This window comes from Clarias gariepinus, chromosome 28 (assembly GCF_024256425.1).
Source record: "Clarias gariepinus isolate MV-2021 ecotype Netherlands chromosome 28, CGAR_prim_01v2, whole genome shotgun sequence".
Classification (NCBI taxonomy): domain Eukaryota; kingdom Metazoa; phylum Chordata; class Actinopteri; order Siluriformes; family Clariidae; genus Clarias; species Clarias gariepinus.
In genome coordinates, this window is record NC_071127.1 from 4,981,074 (window position 1) to 4,996,852 (window position 15,779).

General features: G+C 36.3%; 1 protein-coding gene across 1 annotated transcript in view; it reads right to left on the reverse strand.

Moving 5' to 3' along the window:
- Positions 1-15,779, reverse strand: part of LOC128515929 (NLR family CARD domain-containing protein 3-like) — a 46,676-nt gene that overhangs the window by 14,463 nt on the left and 16,434 nt on the right. The window contains exons 8-10 of the mRNA XM_053490194.1: positions 11,731-11,904; positions 7,208-7,384; positions 4,127-4,300 (exon numbers count right to left, since the gene is read on the reverse strand). Of these exons, the coding sequence (XP_053346169.1) occupies positions 4,127-4,300; positions 7,208-7,384; positions 11,731-11,904 (525 nt within the window). The remainder of the gene's footprint in view (positions 1-4,126; positions 4,301-7,207; positions 7,385-11,730; positions 11,905-15,779) is intronic.

Below are 15,779 nucleotides of genomic sequence, written 5' to 3' on the forward strand. Positions count from 1 at the left end.
GAATTCACAGAATTGAGGAGTTTAAAACGATTTAACAATTTTTAAAACGACAGAGCAGACGTCTCTGCCTAAAATGTATTTCGTCAGCGAAACAAAAATATTCTATATTTAATAAAACTGTATTGAAACAAAATTGTGTATTCTCCTTATTTAATATCGCGTCCGGAACATTGTTGTCCAAACGTTGTATATATATGGAGAACAGTGAAACCTAAGCACAAACAGAAAGGACGAATAAAGAAATGTACGAAACATTAACACCTTTACCGTGTTTAAATGAATAAAGAGTTACTGCATTATGTTTCAAGACATCCTTAATTTACATTTTTCTCCTAATTATATTATTAGGGGGTGCGGTGTGGAGATCCGCACCAAAAGATGTTTTACTGATTATAAGATGCCTGACGCAGGGATTTAGAGGGTGTCAGTGAAATAGGAGTTGTTGTGAGAGCTTATGACAGACACAGGGAGACATTTTTATTTGGAGATAGCGTGGGATTATGAATTAAGAAACTTGAAAGAAAGCCAAAAGAAAACTGAAAACACAAACTAAACAGAGCTCTGCCGTCTAACCGAGAACGGACGGGATTCTGGAAACTAAAACAAAAAAACTAAAGATGCTCTCGGGGTTTATGCCCTTACCGAGGATTTGTAGGAAGAGAGACAGTAGAGTTTATGCTTTGTGCACTTTCCCGCTGGTGTCTTAGACAGACAGAGGCTTGGGCTTTGCCTTCTTCTTCTTTAGCGTGCGTTGTCTTTGGCCCTGACACCTTTTACCGGTGCGACCAAATGATTACACAGAGTTTCGCGGTATCACGACCGGGCCCGTTCTGAACAGTTTACTTTAACAGTTTACTTTAACATAACATTCACTTATCATGAATTGCATTTTATGAATGTGAGATGCGTACACAAACAGATACTGTATACACATAAAAACGTATTCAGTAAATTTGTAAAATACACTCAAAGTAATTATGAAGTCTGATTTGATTGGACCTTTAAACATTTTATTTCTGTTTATTCTATGTTTTGCTGGCGAAATACATTTTAGGCAAACCGTCTGCTCGGTCTTGTTAAATCGTTTTAAACCCCTAAATTCTGCCAATTCGCAGGACATTCGCATAGTTAACACTATCAGATAGCCCATATCAGGAAATTAAATTAATTTCAATACCATTTAAACCATTTACCATTTAAACCAATACCATTTATTGCTATACCATTTATTTATTGCTATGTCTTTCATTGTTTTGTCCCTGTAAAGACATTACAAAAACTATATAAGAAACTTTAAAAGCATGAATTTGGGCATCTCATTTCATCATTATAAAATTAATATGAAGCACATATACACACGTTCATCATGAAATATCTGTTGTAAAACAAAATAAAATTCATGTTTGCTTCAGCATTGAAAACAATATTGTTTTAGGTTAACTTTATACACAATTCATCGTTGTACTTGGTCCGGCTTTTAGATAAAGTCCTTCCATGGGCCATCTGGCAGATATTCAGTGAAGCACAAAACCATTATTTAAATTCCCGAATGTTGCTTGCAGCAAGTCACCGGCACGCCGCGTGCCAAATTGCGACATCTCGCAAAAAAACACGCGCAGTCTTAATGGCGACATCTGTACAAAAGAAATGTTAACACTTTTGACCTGATTCAACATGTGCACGGACCCACACATAATCGTGGACACACTTTAGATTTACTCATCAGTAAGGGTCTAAACATCTCATTTGTGATCTGATCACTTCTGTATTTTCTTTGATATATTGATCTCTGTTACCACTGAAACTAGATGCATTATTGAGAATACAAGTGCACTATTTATGAAGACTATATCTTTAACACCAAGCATTTCTGCAGACTCTGTTGATATTCTCCTTGATTCCTTCAACTCAAAAGTTAGGAATGTTATTGATGATATTGCTCCGGAAAAGGTCAGAAAGACGGGCAGACAGAAATCACCATGGAGAAAATCACCAGTAGTTCAGGGTATGAAAAGACAATGCAGAAAATCTGAGTAGATGTGGCGGAAGACAAAACTTGAAATTCACTATAGCATCTATAAAGCCAGCCTTCATGCTCTCAATTTGGAACTAGCCACAGATAGACAGACCTTTTTCTCAAACATTATAAACAGTAACTTAAACATCACATGCACTCTTTTTGCTACTGTTGAGAGACTGACAAACCAACCAAGTCAGATTCCCATAAAAATTCTCTTTGACAGCAAATCCAATGAGTTTGCTTCCTTTTTTTTCTGAGAAATGAGTAATATTAGAAGGGCTATTAACACATCAAGTTATGGAGAGGTCAGAAAAACTCAAACACAACCTCACAAAACAGTTACTTTAGCCCTATTCGGACGGGACTAGTTTTACAGAGGGTTGTTAGAGAAATTTCTGTTTCACAGATGTACTTTGTGATTTTAATCCCGTCCGAATCTGCCATGTCCGTATTTCTCTCACACGACTGCGAATGTCTGTTATTGCCAAAAATGTTTTTTCAAAAACGCGTTTTTTTTTGTGTTTTGGTCAACGTGAACTACTGTACTATCTCTAGCGCACCGGTATTCAAGTTTGCGCACCAATAATGGATGTAGATGTGTTTGCTACCCTGCGAAGAAAAAAAAATTAAATCAAGAAGAGCCAAATCACGTAAATTGTTAAGACTGGCTACTGTAATATCAGATTCAGGTAAGAGTACTTTCATTTCTCCAGTCAATCCACGCGCATCCTGGACATGTGGTCTTGTGCAACGCCCACATGTAAAACACAGACACTCCTACCTCCGTAATAAACACGGAGATGTTAGTCCGGTCTGAATGCACACATGAAATGACAGACATCGTCTGCAAAAAACTCTAACTCAAACGTCATTTGGAAAACTAGTCCCATCCGAATAGGGCTTATGTCTGTCTTTTAAGCAATTGATAGCAAAATCTTGGGAGAAATAGTACAGCACCTCAAATTGTCAACCTGCGACCTTGACACACTTCCCACATCTTTTTTCAAAAGCGTGTTTAACTGTTTAGAAGCAGATCTTTTAAAAGTGGTGAACACCTCACTTCTCTCTGTGACTTTTCCGAACTCTCTAAAAACCGCAGTTGTAAAGTCACTTTTGAAAAAGAGCAATCTTAATAATACGATATTGAAAAACTACTGACCAATATCAAATCTTCCTTTTATAGGTAAGATTATTGAAAAGGTTGCTTTTAATCAGCTGAACAACCATTTAAACTCAAATAGATACCTGGGCAGTTTTCGAGCGCATCATAGTACAGACCACTCAGATCATTAGGATCGAGTCATTTAGAAATACCACGGGTTCACACAAAACAAGGGGAGTCTGCCTTTATCCATTATGCTGCCCGCAGTTGGAACCAGCTTTAAAAAGAGATCAGATGTGCTAAAACATCAGTCACATTTAAATCTAGACTTAACACTCATCTGTTTAGCTGTGCATTTATTAAATAAGCACTGTGCTACATCGGAACTGACTGCACTATATTTTAGGTTTACTTAATTTTGAATTTTTTTCTGTTTCTAAATAAAATTTTAAGTTTTAAAAGCATCATTACGAACTGTTTTTATTTTTATTTTAAATCTAATTTAAAAAGTTTAATTTGTGTTATTATTTTCTATTTCTTTTTATAACTATTTTCTTCTCTTTTATGTAAAGCACTTTAAATTACCACTGTGTATGAAATGTCCTATACAAATAAACTTGCCTTAAATTGTTTTTGAAAAAGTAACTAAATAACTGAGTACTTAAATAGCTGACCTAACGTGTTAGATTACTCGTTACATCAAAAAAGTAATCCAAGTACTCAAACGCGTTACACCCAACACTGTTAGTTACAGTGTTGTAGTAAATTTTACAGTGACTTCAGACACACTGCAGTCGCATCAAGTCAGGTTTTGTGCTGCAGCTTCTCACATACGTACATCTGACCCAGAGACTCTGTGACAAATCATCAGTGTGCAGTGAAAAGAAACAATCTTCCTCCTCAGGACATTGATGATGAACCTAAAACCTCTGCTTCAGTCTCACTATTAGAGAATGTGTCTTACTGAGGAGCAGGTCATGTGACTCTCAGAGAGATTATCTTACCCCAGTGTCTCCAGTTTACAGTCGGGATTTTCCAGTACAGCAGAGAGACACTTCACTCCTGAGTCTCCTAGATTATTCTCAGACAGATACAGTTTTCTCAGGTGTGAGGGGTTTGATCTCAGACCTGAAGTCAGAGCAGCACAGCCTTTACCTGAGACACCACACCTAGAAAACCTGCAGAGACACAATGACACACTTCATCAACAGATTTACATCTTGGTTTATTTATTTATTTTTTTAAATGGTGAGTCTACAAAATGGTTCTGTAACAGACTTATATTGCACTATACAGGGACAATAAACATGTTTCTCCATAACCTTTGTTTGATGACACTAGCCATTTATATAACACTATAGATTTATATTACTGCAGAAAAAAGAATGTAAAAGTCTGAATCAAGGTAAAAAATAAACACAATCATGAATTTTAACCAAGTTATACTAATTTCAGTCCAAAAGTGTTACTTTTGAGGAGAATTAAAACTCAGGTCTTAACTAATCAATATTACTGACGAATAATTTATTGCAGTGCAGGAGTTAACATCGTGAATACAACTGACTTTAAGGTTACTACGACAACTTAAACCCCATTTTTCTTCCCTTAGAGAAAAAAGTGACGGAATGTCACTAAGCTATAGATGTGAAAATAATTCGTTCCTGACATGTGCTTGTATATCAAAACACTCAAATATCAAAGTGAATTTCCCGCACGAGAAATAATGGAAACTCAAAACAAAAATAAATCGTATAAAAATAATTAATACAAAATATAAAGTAAAAATAAAACAAATTAACCTGGACTTAACCTTTAAAAAATCTTAGTTGTAGTGATTGAGACCAGAGAGAGAGAGAGAAGGAGGAGCAGGTGGTACTGTGTAGAACAACTTTCCCTCACACACACACACACACACACACACACACACACACACACACACACACACACACTCACAAACACACACTAACACAATCATTGCTCTCTGACATGGACCCTGTCTCTGTGTGTGTGTGTGTGTGTGTGTGTGTGTGTGTGTGAGTGAGAGTCTCTCTAATGAAACTTGCTTTTGCCTCGTTTTGAGGATTTCGCGAAAATGTGACGTTACATTGTCGTTAAACTGATTTATCTCCTGCACTGCTATAGACTTTTTAACCTTTTTCTTCACCTGAGGTCATTGTTGCAGTACAGCTACTAAAGAACAGTAACTAGACTTGGACACAAAATAAAAAATGCTTCACACACACAAAAGTGGTCAAAATGTTATAGTAAACAGGAAAAGCACAGATGTTGACTATACGAGTGATGCACGCATACTGTGACTGAGCATGGGAGACGATTACCCACAATCCCTTAGCGTAAAGAACCATTGACTCAGTTGTGATCATGTGACACTCGGCAGACAAAATATATACATACTACAGTACTCGTATATTAATACATCGCTCGTTTAACAGGTTAAAATTAATTTTCAATTTTTGCTTATCTTGCAAAACAGTCACAATCCAAGATTCCACTGTAAATATTTACACAGTGAAACCTCGGATTGTGAATAACATGGTTTGCGAGTGTTCCGCAAGACGAACAAAGATTTTTTATAAATTTTGACTTGAAAACAAGCAAGTCTTGGTTTACGCGTACCGAGTATCATGTATCATGTATGCGCTTCTTGTTTTGCCGCCGAGCGTCAGCGCCAATGGTTTTTTTCTTTCTTGTGCTGCGGAATTGTGGGTAATCATCCTCCCTGCTGGGTCTTACTGCACGTCTCTTACTGGTATGATCAACATCTGTGCACACATATACTGTTAACTGTAACACTGTGGCCACATGTGTGTGTAAAACATATTTTACGCCTGTAAAGCAAAAGCAAGTCTTATTAGAGAGGTTAAAGATCCATTTCCTCTCTCTTTGTGCATCAGCCTGCACTTTGTGTCTGCACTTGTAATTGGACACCGTGCCCCTTCACACACACCCCTCCTCCTCTCGCCTTCACACACACACACACACTCTTTCTCTCTGCAATACACAGAAACACTGCTCTATCATGATTCTTTTTAAAGGTAAAGTGCAGGTTTATTTGTTTCAGTTTTACTTTATATTTTGTGTTAATTATTTTATGTATTTACTTTTTTGGGCTGTGGAACAAATAATTTAAGTTTTCATAATTCCTTATGAGAAAATTTGCTTTGATTTATGAGTGTTTGATATATGAGCCGCTCCCGGAACGAATTATGCTCGTAATCCTAGGTTCAACTGTAAAATGATCTGAGCAGATGCTCTGTTTGTCTAACGATATGGCAGCAGCAGGGGTATGCGACGTCATGCAGGTTTGCTCTGTAGTGACACTTACAGCTTTAGGATCCACACTTCATCATTATCATTTTCAGAAAACCAAATCAGAATTGTCGCTCAGTAATAAAGTATTTAAATTTGAAATGTTTAACCGTCTCTCTTTCTCTCATACATACAGTAGACACACGCACGCGCACACACACACACACACACACACATTTTGGGTGAGCTGTATATAATCTTTCTGCTTCACTCAGTAAAATATAACATGTTCCAATGGGTGGAACTGAGCCCCGAACTGGAAGAGGGTCTAACACATTTCTTTTGTTTTTTAGGAAAATTGTGTGTCTTATACTGCTTGTCCACTGAAATGCTTTTGTGAAACACAGATCTGGCAACCCTGTTCATAGGAGATGGACAAAGACAAACTTAAAGAATATTCAGTAACTAAATAAACTTTCAACTCTAAGAAAAATCTTTTAAACCCTGCAGCTTACACAGTGCAGTTAGTTTGTGTCTCAGCTGCAGTTTGTGTGATTAGTTACAGTGTTGTAGTAAATTTCACAGTCATTTCAGACACACTGCAGTCGCATCAAGTCAGGTTTTGTGCTGCAGCTTCTCACATACGTACATCTGACCCAAAGACTCTGTGACAAATCATCAGTGTGCAGTGAAAAGAAACAATCTTCCTCCTCAGGACATTGATGATGAACCTAAAACCTCTGCTTCAGTCTCACTATTAGAGAATGTGTCTTACTGAGGAGCAGGTCATGTGACTCTCAGAGAGATGATCTTACCTCAGTGTCTCCAGTTTACAGTCAGGATTCTCCAGTACAGCAGAGACACACTTCACTCCTGAGTCTCCTAGATTATTATTATAGGTCAGATCCAGTTCTCTCAGGTGTGAGGGGTTTGATCTCAGAGCTGAAGTCAGAGCAGCACAGCCTTCATCTGAGACACCACACTTACATAAACTGCAGAGACACAATGACACACACTTCATCAACAGACTTATGTCTTGGTTTAAATTTTATATTAAAGATGGTGAGTCTACAAAATGGTTCTCTAACAGACTTATAGTGCATTATACAGCGGGACAAAAACTTATTTCTCCATAACCTTTGTTTAATAACACTAGAAACATTATAGATTTATATTAGTGCATAATCAAGGAAGTAAAAGTCTGAATCAGGGTGAAAAACAAACACAATCATGAACTTTTGAGAAGAATCAAAACTCATGTCTTTAATAAACAATATTACTGACTGATAATTTATTACTTAACTTTTCCCAAGGAATTCTTCCATTACTGTAAGTGTTAACACAAAACAGAGTCTTTGGGCGCTTTGGCACCCTCTAGGGTTATGTTTATGTTGTAGTTTTGTTTGAGGTAGACTTCCCACAGGGCGCCTCGGTCAGGTGAAGAAATCACGCACCTGAACCGAGGCGAGTCAACAATTAGATTTGTTATAAAAAGTCTGTTTAAGTTGAGCCCTGCGTGTAGCATTGTTATTGTTATTTTGATGTTGGTTGGTGTGTCGTTTAAAATACGATGATATATTAAAGTTCTCGGAGGGCTCTAGGAAAAGAGCATTGTTTTCTGGTTTTCCTTACTATAGTATATCAATAAAAAGACTAACCTGAAGTCCTTGTCTCAGCCTCTGCATCTATGCCACGCAAACGCTGACAGCCACATCGTGACAATTATGTTCTGACTCCCTACGTCAGTTGTACCTCGTGATTATATTTTTTCCCATTATAATTAATTTTTCTTGCAAATTACTTTTCATTATCTTTACGCTTCTTTTGCTTAGTTTAAAAAAACTTAGGGTGACGCTTAATTTTACTATACATTTCTTGTTTTTCCTGCTTTATGCTATGGTCCCCAGTTGAAAGACCATGGGTAAGCATCACTTTCGCACTATTTCAATTACATTTGAAATAGTCTTTGTTTTCCAAATTTGTTGTGCTTACGTATTTTATAGCTGATACTGACTTACTGACTGATAATTTATTACTTAAAAGTCCAGAATTATAAATCTGATGGAGTGTAAAATATTTACAAATCAGGTTCATTAGATTCTACAGATTTAGGACTTCAGATTTACAGTAAATAAAATATACAGGACTGTGTAAGAGTCTTATACACATGTACATAAGTGCTGTAGAGCAAGGATGACTTTTGTACAGTAACAAGTACCACAATGGAGTACAAGGTCAGGTGAAGGTTAAATGTGTGTTTAACTTTGTGATTTAAATATCTGACTCCAAGACATTTAATTAATTATCTCCAATTTATAATCTCTTAGTGATTGTTAGAAGTGTAATATCTTAGTGTTTTATTTGCATTGAATCTTAATCAGCTTCTTGTTAAACTTGTATTATAAGCTGATGTTCCTATGTTGGAGGCTTTTATAACCTATTTATTAAAACATCTATTTAGTTAGCTTAGAGGTTTATATCCATGTACAAGCTTAGGCTTTTCATATTTACTTGTCAAAGGTTATATTTAAAAACAGCAGGTATTAGCCTTCTATATTAGCATGTCAGAGGTCAGGTTTAAAATGTAGGCAGGTTTGATTTCAAATAAATCCATATTTCATGACGAACAAGGTGTTGACAGAAACATCATACAAATTCAGATAACAATATTTAAAGTATAAGGCCATATCTCTCTCTCTCTCTCTCTCTCTCTCTCTCACTCACTCACTCACACACACACACACACACACACGTTCTGGGTGAGCTGAATATAAACTTTCTGATTCACTCAGTAAAAATATAACATGCTCCCCATAGGAACAGCTGAGCCCTGAGCTGGAGGAGGGTCTAACACATTTCATTTGGTTTTTAGGAAAATTGTGTGGACGTCACAAAAAGGACAAATCTGAAGAGTAGGATTGTTTATAGGAATTGACACAAGCTGTACACACACTACAGAGACTCATGTGACTGTCCTTAATGAACAAAAAATGAATTTTACTGCCACAGTTTATAAATCCTCTACACTATTGAGTGAATCTGCATGGGTTTAATACTGCCTGTCCGTTTGTCTGTTTCTGTAACACAGATCTGGCAACCCTGTTTATAGCACATAGACACAGATGTAGTGAAATAATCCTCACTAACAGAACTAATTTTCATCTCTGAGAATGTCACTGCTGCTTTTAAACCCTGCAGCTCACACAGTGCAGTTAGTTTGTGTCTCAGCTGCAGTTTGTGTGATTAGTTACAGTGTTGTAGTAAATTTCACTGTCATTTCAGACACACTGCAGGTCATGTGACTCTCAGAGAGATGATCTTACCTCAGTGTCTCCAGTTTACAGTCAGGATTCTCCAGTACAGCAGAGACACACTTCATTCCTGAGTCTCCTAGATTATTATAGGACAGATCCAGTTCTCTCAGGTGTGAGGGGTTTGATCTCAGAGCTGAAGTCAGAGCAGCACAGCCTTCACCTGAGACATCACACTCACACAACCTGCAGAGACACAATGACACACACTTCATCAACACATTTACATCCTGATTAATATTTACAGTGCTGTTTTTGTGCAGATTCATCACACTTAAATAATCCAGATGTTCAAGTTTTAATATTAAACAAAGATTACCAAATGGAAAATGCAGTTTTTAAATAACGATGTCATTTTTCACATCACACAATGACACACACTTCAACATCACACCTTGGTTTAATACTTACTTTAAAGGTACTGTGTCTGTAAAATTATTTTATTATTCATAAATGTCACGAGGATTTAATATCACCTGATTATTCTAATTAACAGTGTAAATAATAATGATAATACTGAGTGTTGTATTGACTTTCTGACTTTTTAACTTAGTTTATAACTTAGCAGCTGTAGCTGAACAGAGACCAGTAGACGGACCATAAACTTGAGTGTGTGTGTGTGTGTGTGTGTGTGTGTGTGTGTGTGTGTGTGTGTGTGTGTGTAAGTGAGAGAGAGAGAGAGAGAGAATCTCAGATGGTTCTCTATTAGACTTATATTTCACTACACAGGGACAATAAACCTGAACCTTTATAACACTACAGATTTATATTATTAAAAAATATAGAATGTCTGAATCATAGTGAAAAGAGAATCATAAATAAAAATAATATAACTTTGACCAGAACACTTATCAGACACACATGTGTGTACACACAGTTAGCTCAGGACCGGTAACACACACACACACACACACACACACACACACACACACACACACACACACACACACAGTACAATTTTTCACTGATGTTACCTTTTTGTATGTTCCCCAAAAAATAATGTTTCTTTGCCTCTTCATTTCATTAGTTAGCGTTAGTTAGCAACACAGCTACATTCTCTGGGAACTTTTAAGGTGGAATGTTTCTGTGTATTTTACTGAGTGCAGGAGTTAACAACATGAATCACTCAACTCACTTTAAGGTAACTACGGCAACTTAAACCCTGTTTCTCCTCACCGGCAGAGAAAAGTGATTAAATGTAGTGCCGGTGCGCTCTTACAGAACTACAGCTGTGATTCACACACACACGCACGCACGCACACACACAGGCGTTCTGGGTGAGCTGAATATAAAATTTCTCATTCACTCAGTAAAAATACAGTATAACATGTTCCCAATAGGAGAAACTGAGCCCCGAGCTGGAGGAGGGTCTAAGACATTTCTTTTGATTTTTAGGAAAATTATGTGGACGTAACAAAAAGGACAAATCTGAAGAGTGGGATTGTTTTATAAGAATTGACACAAGCTGTACACACACTACAGAGACTCATGTGACTGTCCTTAATGAACAAAAAGTAAATTTTACTGCCACAGTTTATAAATCCTCTACACTATTGAGGAAATCTGCATGGGTTTAATACTGCCTGTCCGTTTGTCTGTTTCTGTAACACAGATCTGGCAACCCTGTTCATAGCAGATAGACACAGATGTACTTAAATAATCCTCACTAACAGAACTAATTTTCATCTCTGAGAATGTCACTGCTGCTTTTAAACCCTGCAGCTCACACAGTGCAGTTAGTTTGTGTCTCAGCTGCAGTTTGTGTGATTAGTTACAGTGTTGTAGTAAATTTCACTGTCATTTCAGACACACTGCAGTCACATCAAGTCAGGTTTTGTGCTGCAGCTTCTCACATACATACATCTGACCCAAAGACTCTGTGACAAATCATCAGTGTGCAGTGAAAAGAAACAATCTTCCTCCTCAGGACATTGATGATGAACCTAAAACCTCTGCTTCAGTCTCACTATTAGAGAATGTGTCTTACTGAGGAGCAGGTCATGTGACTCTCAGAGAGATGATCTTACCTCAGTGTCTCCAGTTTACAGAGAGGATTCTCCAGTACAGCAGAGAGACACTTCACTCCTGAGTCTCCTAGATTATTATAGGACAGATCCAGTTCTCTCAGGTGTGAGGGGTTTAATCTCAGAGCTGAAGTCAGAGCAGCACAGCCTTCATCTGAGACACCACACGACTCCAACCTGTAGAGACACAATGACACACACTTCATCAACACATTTACATCCTGGATTAATATTTTTTTAGGGGGGGGTGGGGGGGGGGGGGGGGTTCCAATTTTCTCCCCTAATTTAGTCGTGGCCAATTCCTCCCCGTCACTAGAGTGCTCCCACATTAAGGCTACCACTACCACTCAGCCGGGAGGGCCGAAGACTATCACGTGTTTCCTCCGAACCGCGTGACGTCAGCCGACCGCATCTTTTCGAGCTGCTTGCTAACCCACCACTGTGAAAGGAATAGGTATCTTTAGTAAAGAGATTAGATTATCTTAACTTGCAGATGATACTGTTCTTTTTTTGAGAGATAAAGAACTGTTGCCTGCAGATTTACAGTTAGTAAATGAATTTTCCGATGCTTCTGGGTTAAGGTTAAATGTTAATAAATGTGAAATAATGTGTCTTTATAATTCAAGTGAAAAGCTTCTGTCCAATATCCCAATTAAAAATAAGATTAAATATTTAGGAATAAATATTACTAAAGATCTGACAGAGAGACAACAACTTTTCCCCTAAACTACAAAAAGCTCAAAGAATTTTTAATAATTGGCTTCAAAGAGACCTGACTATGATAGGCAGAGTTTTATTAACCAAGGTAGAAGTGGTACAGTATCTAGATTTATTTACCCAGCATTGTCACTTTTCGTTCATGATTGTACTTGTAGAAAAATTAATGATTTGTTAATACAATTTGTTTGGAGGAATAGACATCATTATTTAAGAAAATCAATTCTTCAAGGCCCCAGAAATGAAGGCAGATTTGAACTTTTGGATTTTTGTGATTTAAATTATACTTTTAAAGTGAAATGGCTTAGGAATTGCTTACTTAAACCTGACTCAATTTGTTTTTTTTTATACCTTTTAATATTTTCAAAAAGGTTGGAGGATTGTGTTTTTTTGTTAATGTGCGATTATTCTATTAATAAATTACCTGTGGCATTATCCAATTTCTATCAACAAGTTCTGAAGGCTTGGAAGTTATGTCATGTACACAACTTTTCTCCTCATAAAGTAATCCTGTGGAATAATGCTTACATTACAGTTAATCGTAAATCTCTTTATTTACAAAGCTGGATGGATAAAGGTATTTGTTATTTGTCTGACATTTTAGACCAATCAGCTAATTTGCTTTCTTATGAAAATTTTATGAACAAATGGTCATTTCCTATAAAATATAAAGATTATAATTATGTAATGAAAGCCATCCCCACAGGTTTACTTATGTTGATGAGAGGTCATATGATGTCATATAATATTTGTCGATCTGAACCTGCTCTCTGTCTGAATGGAGTTGATATTAATAGTAAAAAATGTACAAATAAGTTTATTAGACAGTTGTTTTTTAAAAAAAAAGAGCCTCGAGGGAAATTTTTCTGAAACGTTTGTTTTACAGATATTATATGGAAAAAGGCTTGGTTGTTACCTTACAGATTTTGTATCTCTAACAAACATAGAGAATTACATTTGAAAATTCTTCATAACATTTACATCAGTAATTATACTTCGTCAAAGTTTACGGATATTGATGAAAAATGTTCATTTTGTCTGGATGAACCAGAAAAATTAGCTCATCTTTTTTATGAATGTGTACATTCAAAGAAGTTTTGGGGAGACGTATCCCTGTATGTCCAGAAGAAAACAGGTTACAATTGTGATTTGACTTCTAAAGATGTGTTATTTTATTTTGAATCAAAGAGTATATCTGTTAATTTTATGTTGAATCTTATAATTTTATTTGGTAAATTTCATATTCATAAAAGTAAAAGAAATAGTAATTTGAAGCCTTGTTTAAAGGCTTGCTTAGTTGATATAGAACTATACATGGATTCTATTCAGATTATTGACAGTAAAAAATGTAAACAAACAATACTATTTGCTAAAGAACTGAATCTTTTTAAAAAATGATTCCATCTTGTTTTCTATAATAATTTTTATTTAGTTGCTGTATGTAGTTGTCAGGAAAGAAGTATTTGTAAAATAATGTTTGTAATGATTAATGTAAACCCTTTGTCTTGTTTTAAATTTATTTTTTATTTTTATACTATTTGGATGTCTTGATAGTTTTGTATATTTGTTATTGTTTGGTCTAGTTCTAATAAAAAAAAAAAGAAAAAAAAAAGCTTGCTTACGCACCGTTAGGGGCGGAGTAACACACTTTGGAGGAAAGCGCTAGCCGCTCCTTCCCGTGCGCGAGCTGTAGAGCCGTGATTAATGTGGGAGCACTAAGTACCTCTCATCCCTCCCCCTTGAGAGGGCTCGGCCAATCAGCTCTCTCTGTGCCTCCGGCTGTGAGAGGAAAACAACATCACCCAGGGTTCGAACCAGCGATCTCCGGATGATAGGGCGAGTGCTTTACCACTGCGCCACTCGGAGGCCTGGATTAATATTTACGGTGCAGTTTTTTGTGCAGATTCATCACACTTAAATGATCCAGATGTTTAGGTTTTAATATTAAACAAAGATAACCAAATAGAAAATGCAGTTTTTAAATAATGTTTTTTCATATCACACAATGACACACACTTCAACATATTTATTTTAAATATGTGTCTATTATCATTCAGAATGTCATGAGGATTTAATATCACCTGATTATTCTAATTAACAGTGTAATTAATAATGATAATACTGAGTGTTATAGTTAGTTTCTGACTTTTTAACTTTAAGTTTATAACTTAGCAGCTGTAGCAGTAGACTGAACTTTAATGTGTGTGTGTGTGTGTGTGTGTGTGTGAGAGAGAGAGAGAGAAAGAGAGAGAGAGAGAATCTCAGATGTTCTCTATTAGACTTATATTTCACCACACAGGGACAATAAACCTGAACCTCCACAGCCTTTATTTATAACACTACAGATTTATATTATTAAAAAATATAGAATGTCTGAATCATGATGAAAACAGGATCATAAATTAAAATAATATAAAGTTTAAAGCATTTATTCTGAGGAGAATAAATTACTGTCTTTTACTCTTTTCCCATGTGGTACTTGAATAAAACAGAGGAAGCCCTTTATTAAAGTACTTTACTGTAACACCAGATACTGTACATGACACACAGTGAACTAAATAAAGGATCAACAGCCTTTTATTCTCTCTCTCAGGCTGATCTCTGGTGTGATGTGACTACAAAGTAAATGTCTGGTTTGACCCTCATGGAGAGACAATAAAAACAGAATGGATCACATCCCTCATCGGTGTAAAAGGTGTGAGAGGTAATACTTGTTAAGATGACGTGTGTCATGTTGGACAGTCTTCCTTTTCTTCACCAATCCCAAGATATTATTAACACACACCAAAGTATTACTGCTGTTATTGAGATTTATCTACATTTAGTGCACTAGAGCTACAAAAGTATTGATGTTTTAAGAGAAGATAAAAGTAATGAGTTAGGTTTTGTAGAATTTATCCCTGTTTAACAGTATTGTAGTGTACATGTATCTCATTGTAGGTCAATTTAATTATTATTATTATTATTATTATTATTAGTGAGTAATATATTTGTTCTGCATACTGTACTCTTACAGAAAAATGTCAGTTACTAAAACACTGAATAAAATATTAACTGCTGCTTTTAGTGAGTTATTGTGACTCAGAGAGATGATCTTACCTCAGTGTCTCCACTATACAGTCAGGATTCTCCAGTAAAGTTTTAGAGACACACTTCACTCCTGAATCTCCTAGATTATTGTTAGACAGATCCAGTTCTCTCAGGTGTGAGGGGTTTGATATCAGAGCTGAAGTCAGAGCAGCACAGCCTTCATCTGAGACACCACAACCACACAACCTGCAGAGACACAATGACACACACTTCATCAACACATTTACATCCTGATTAATATTTAC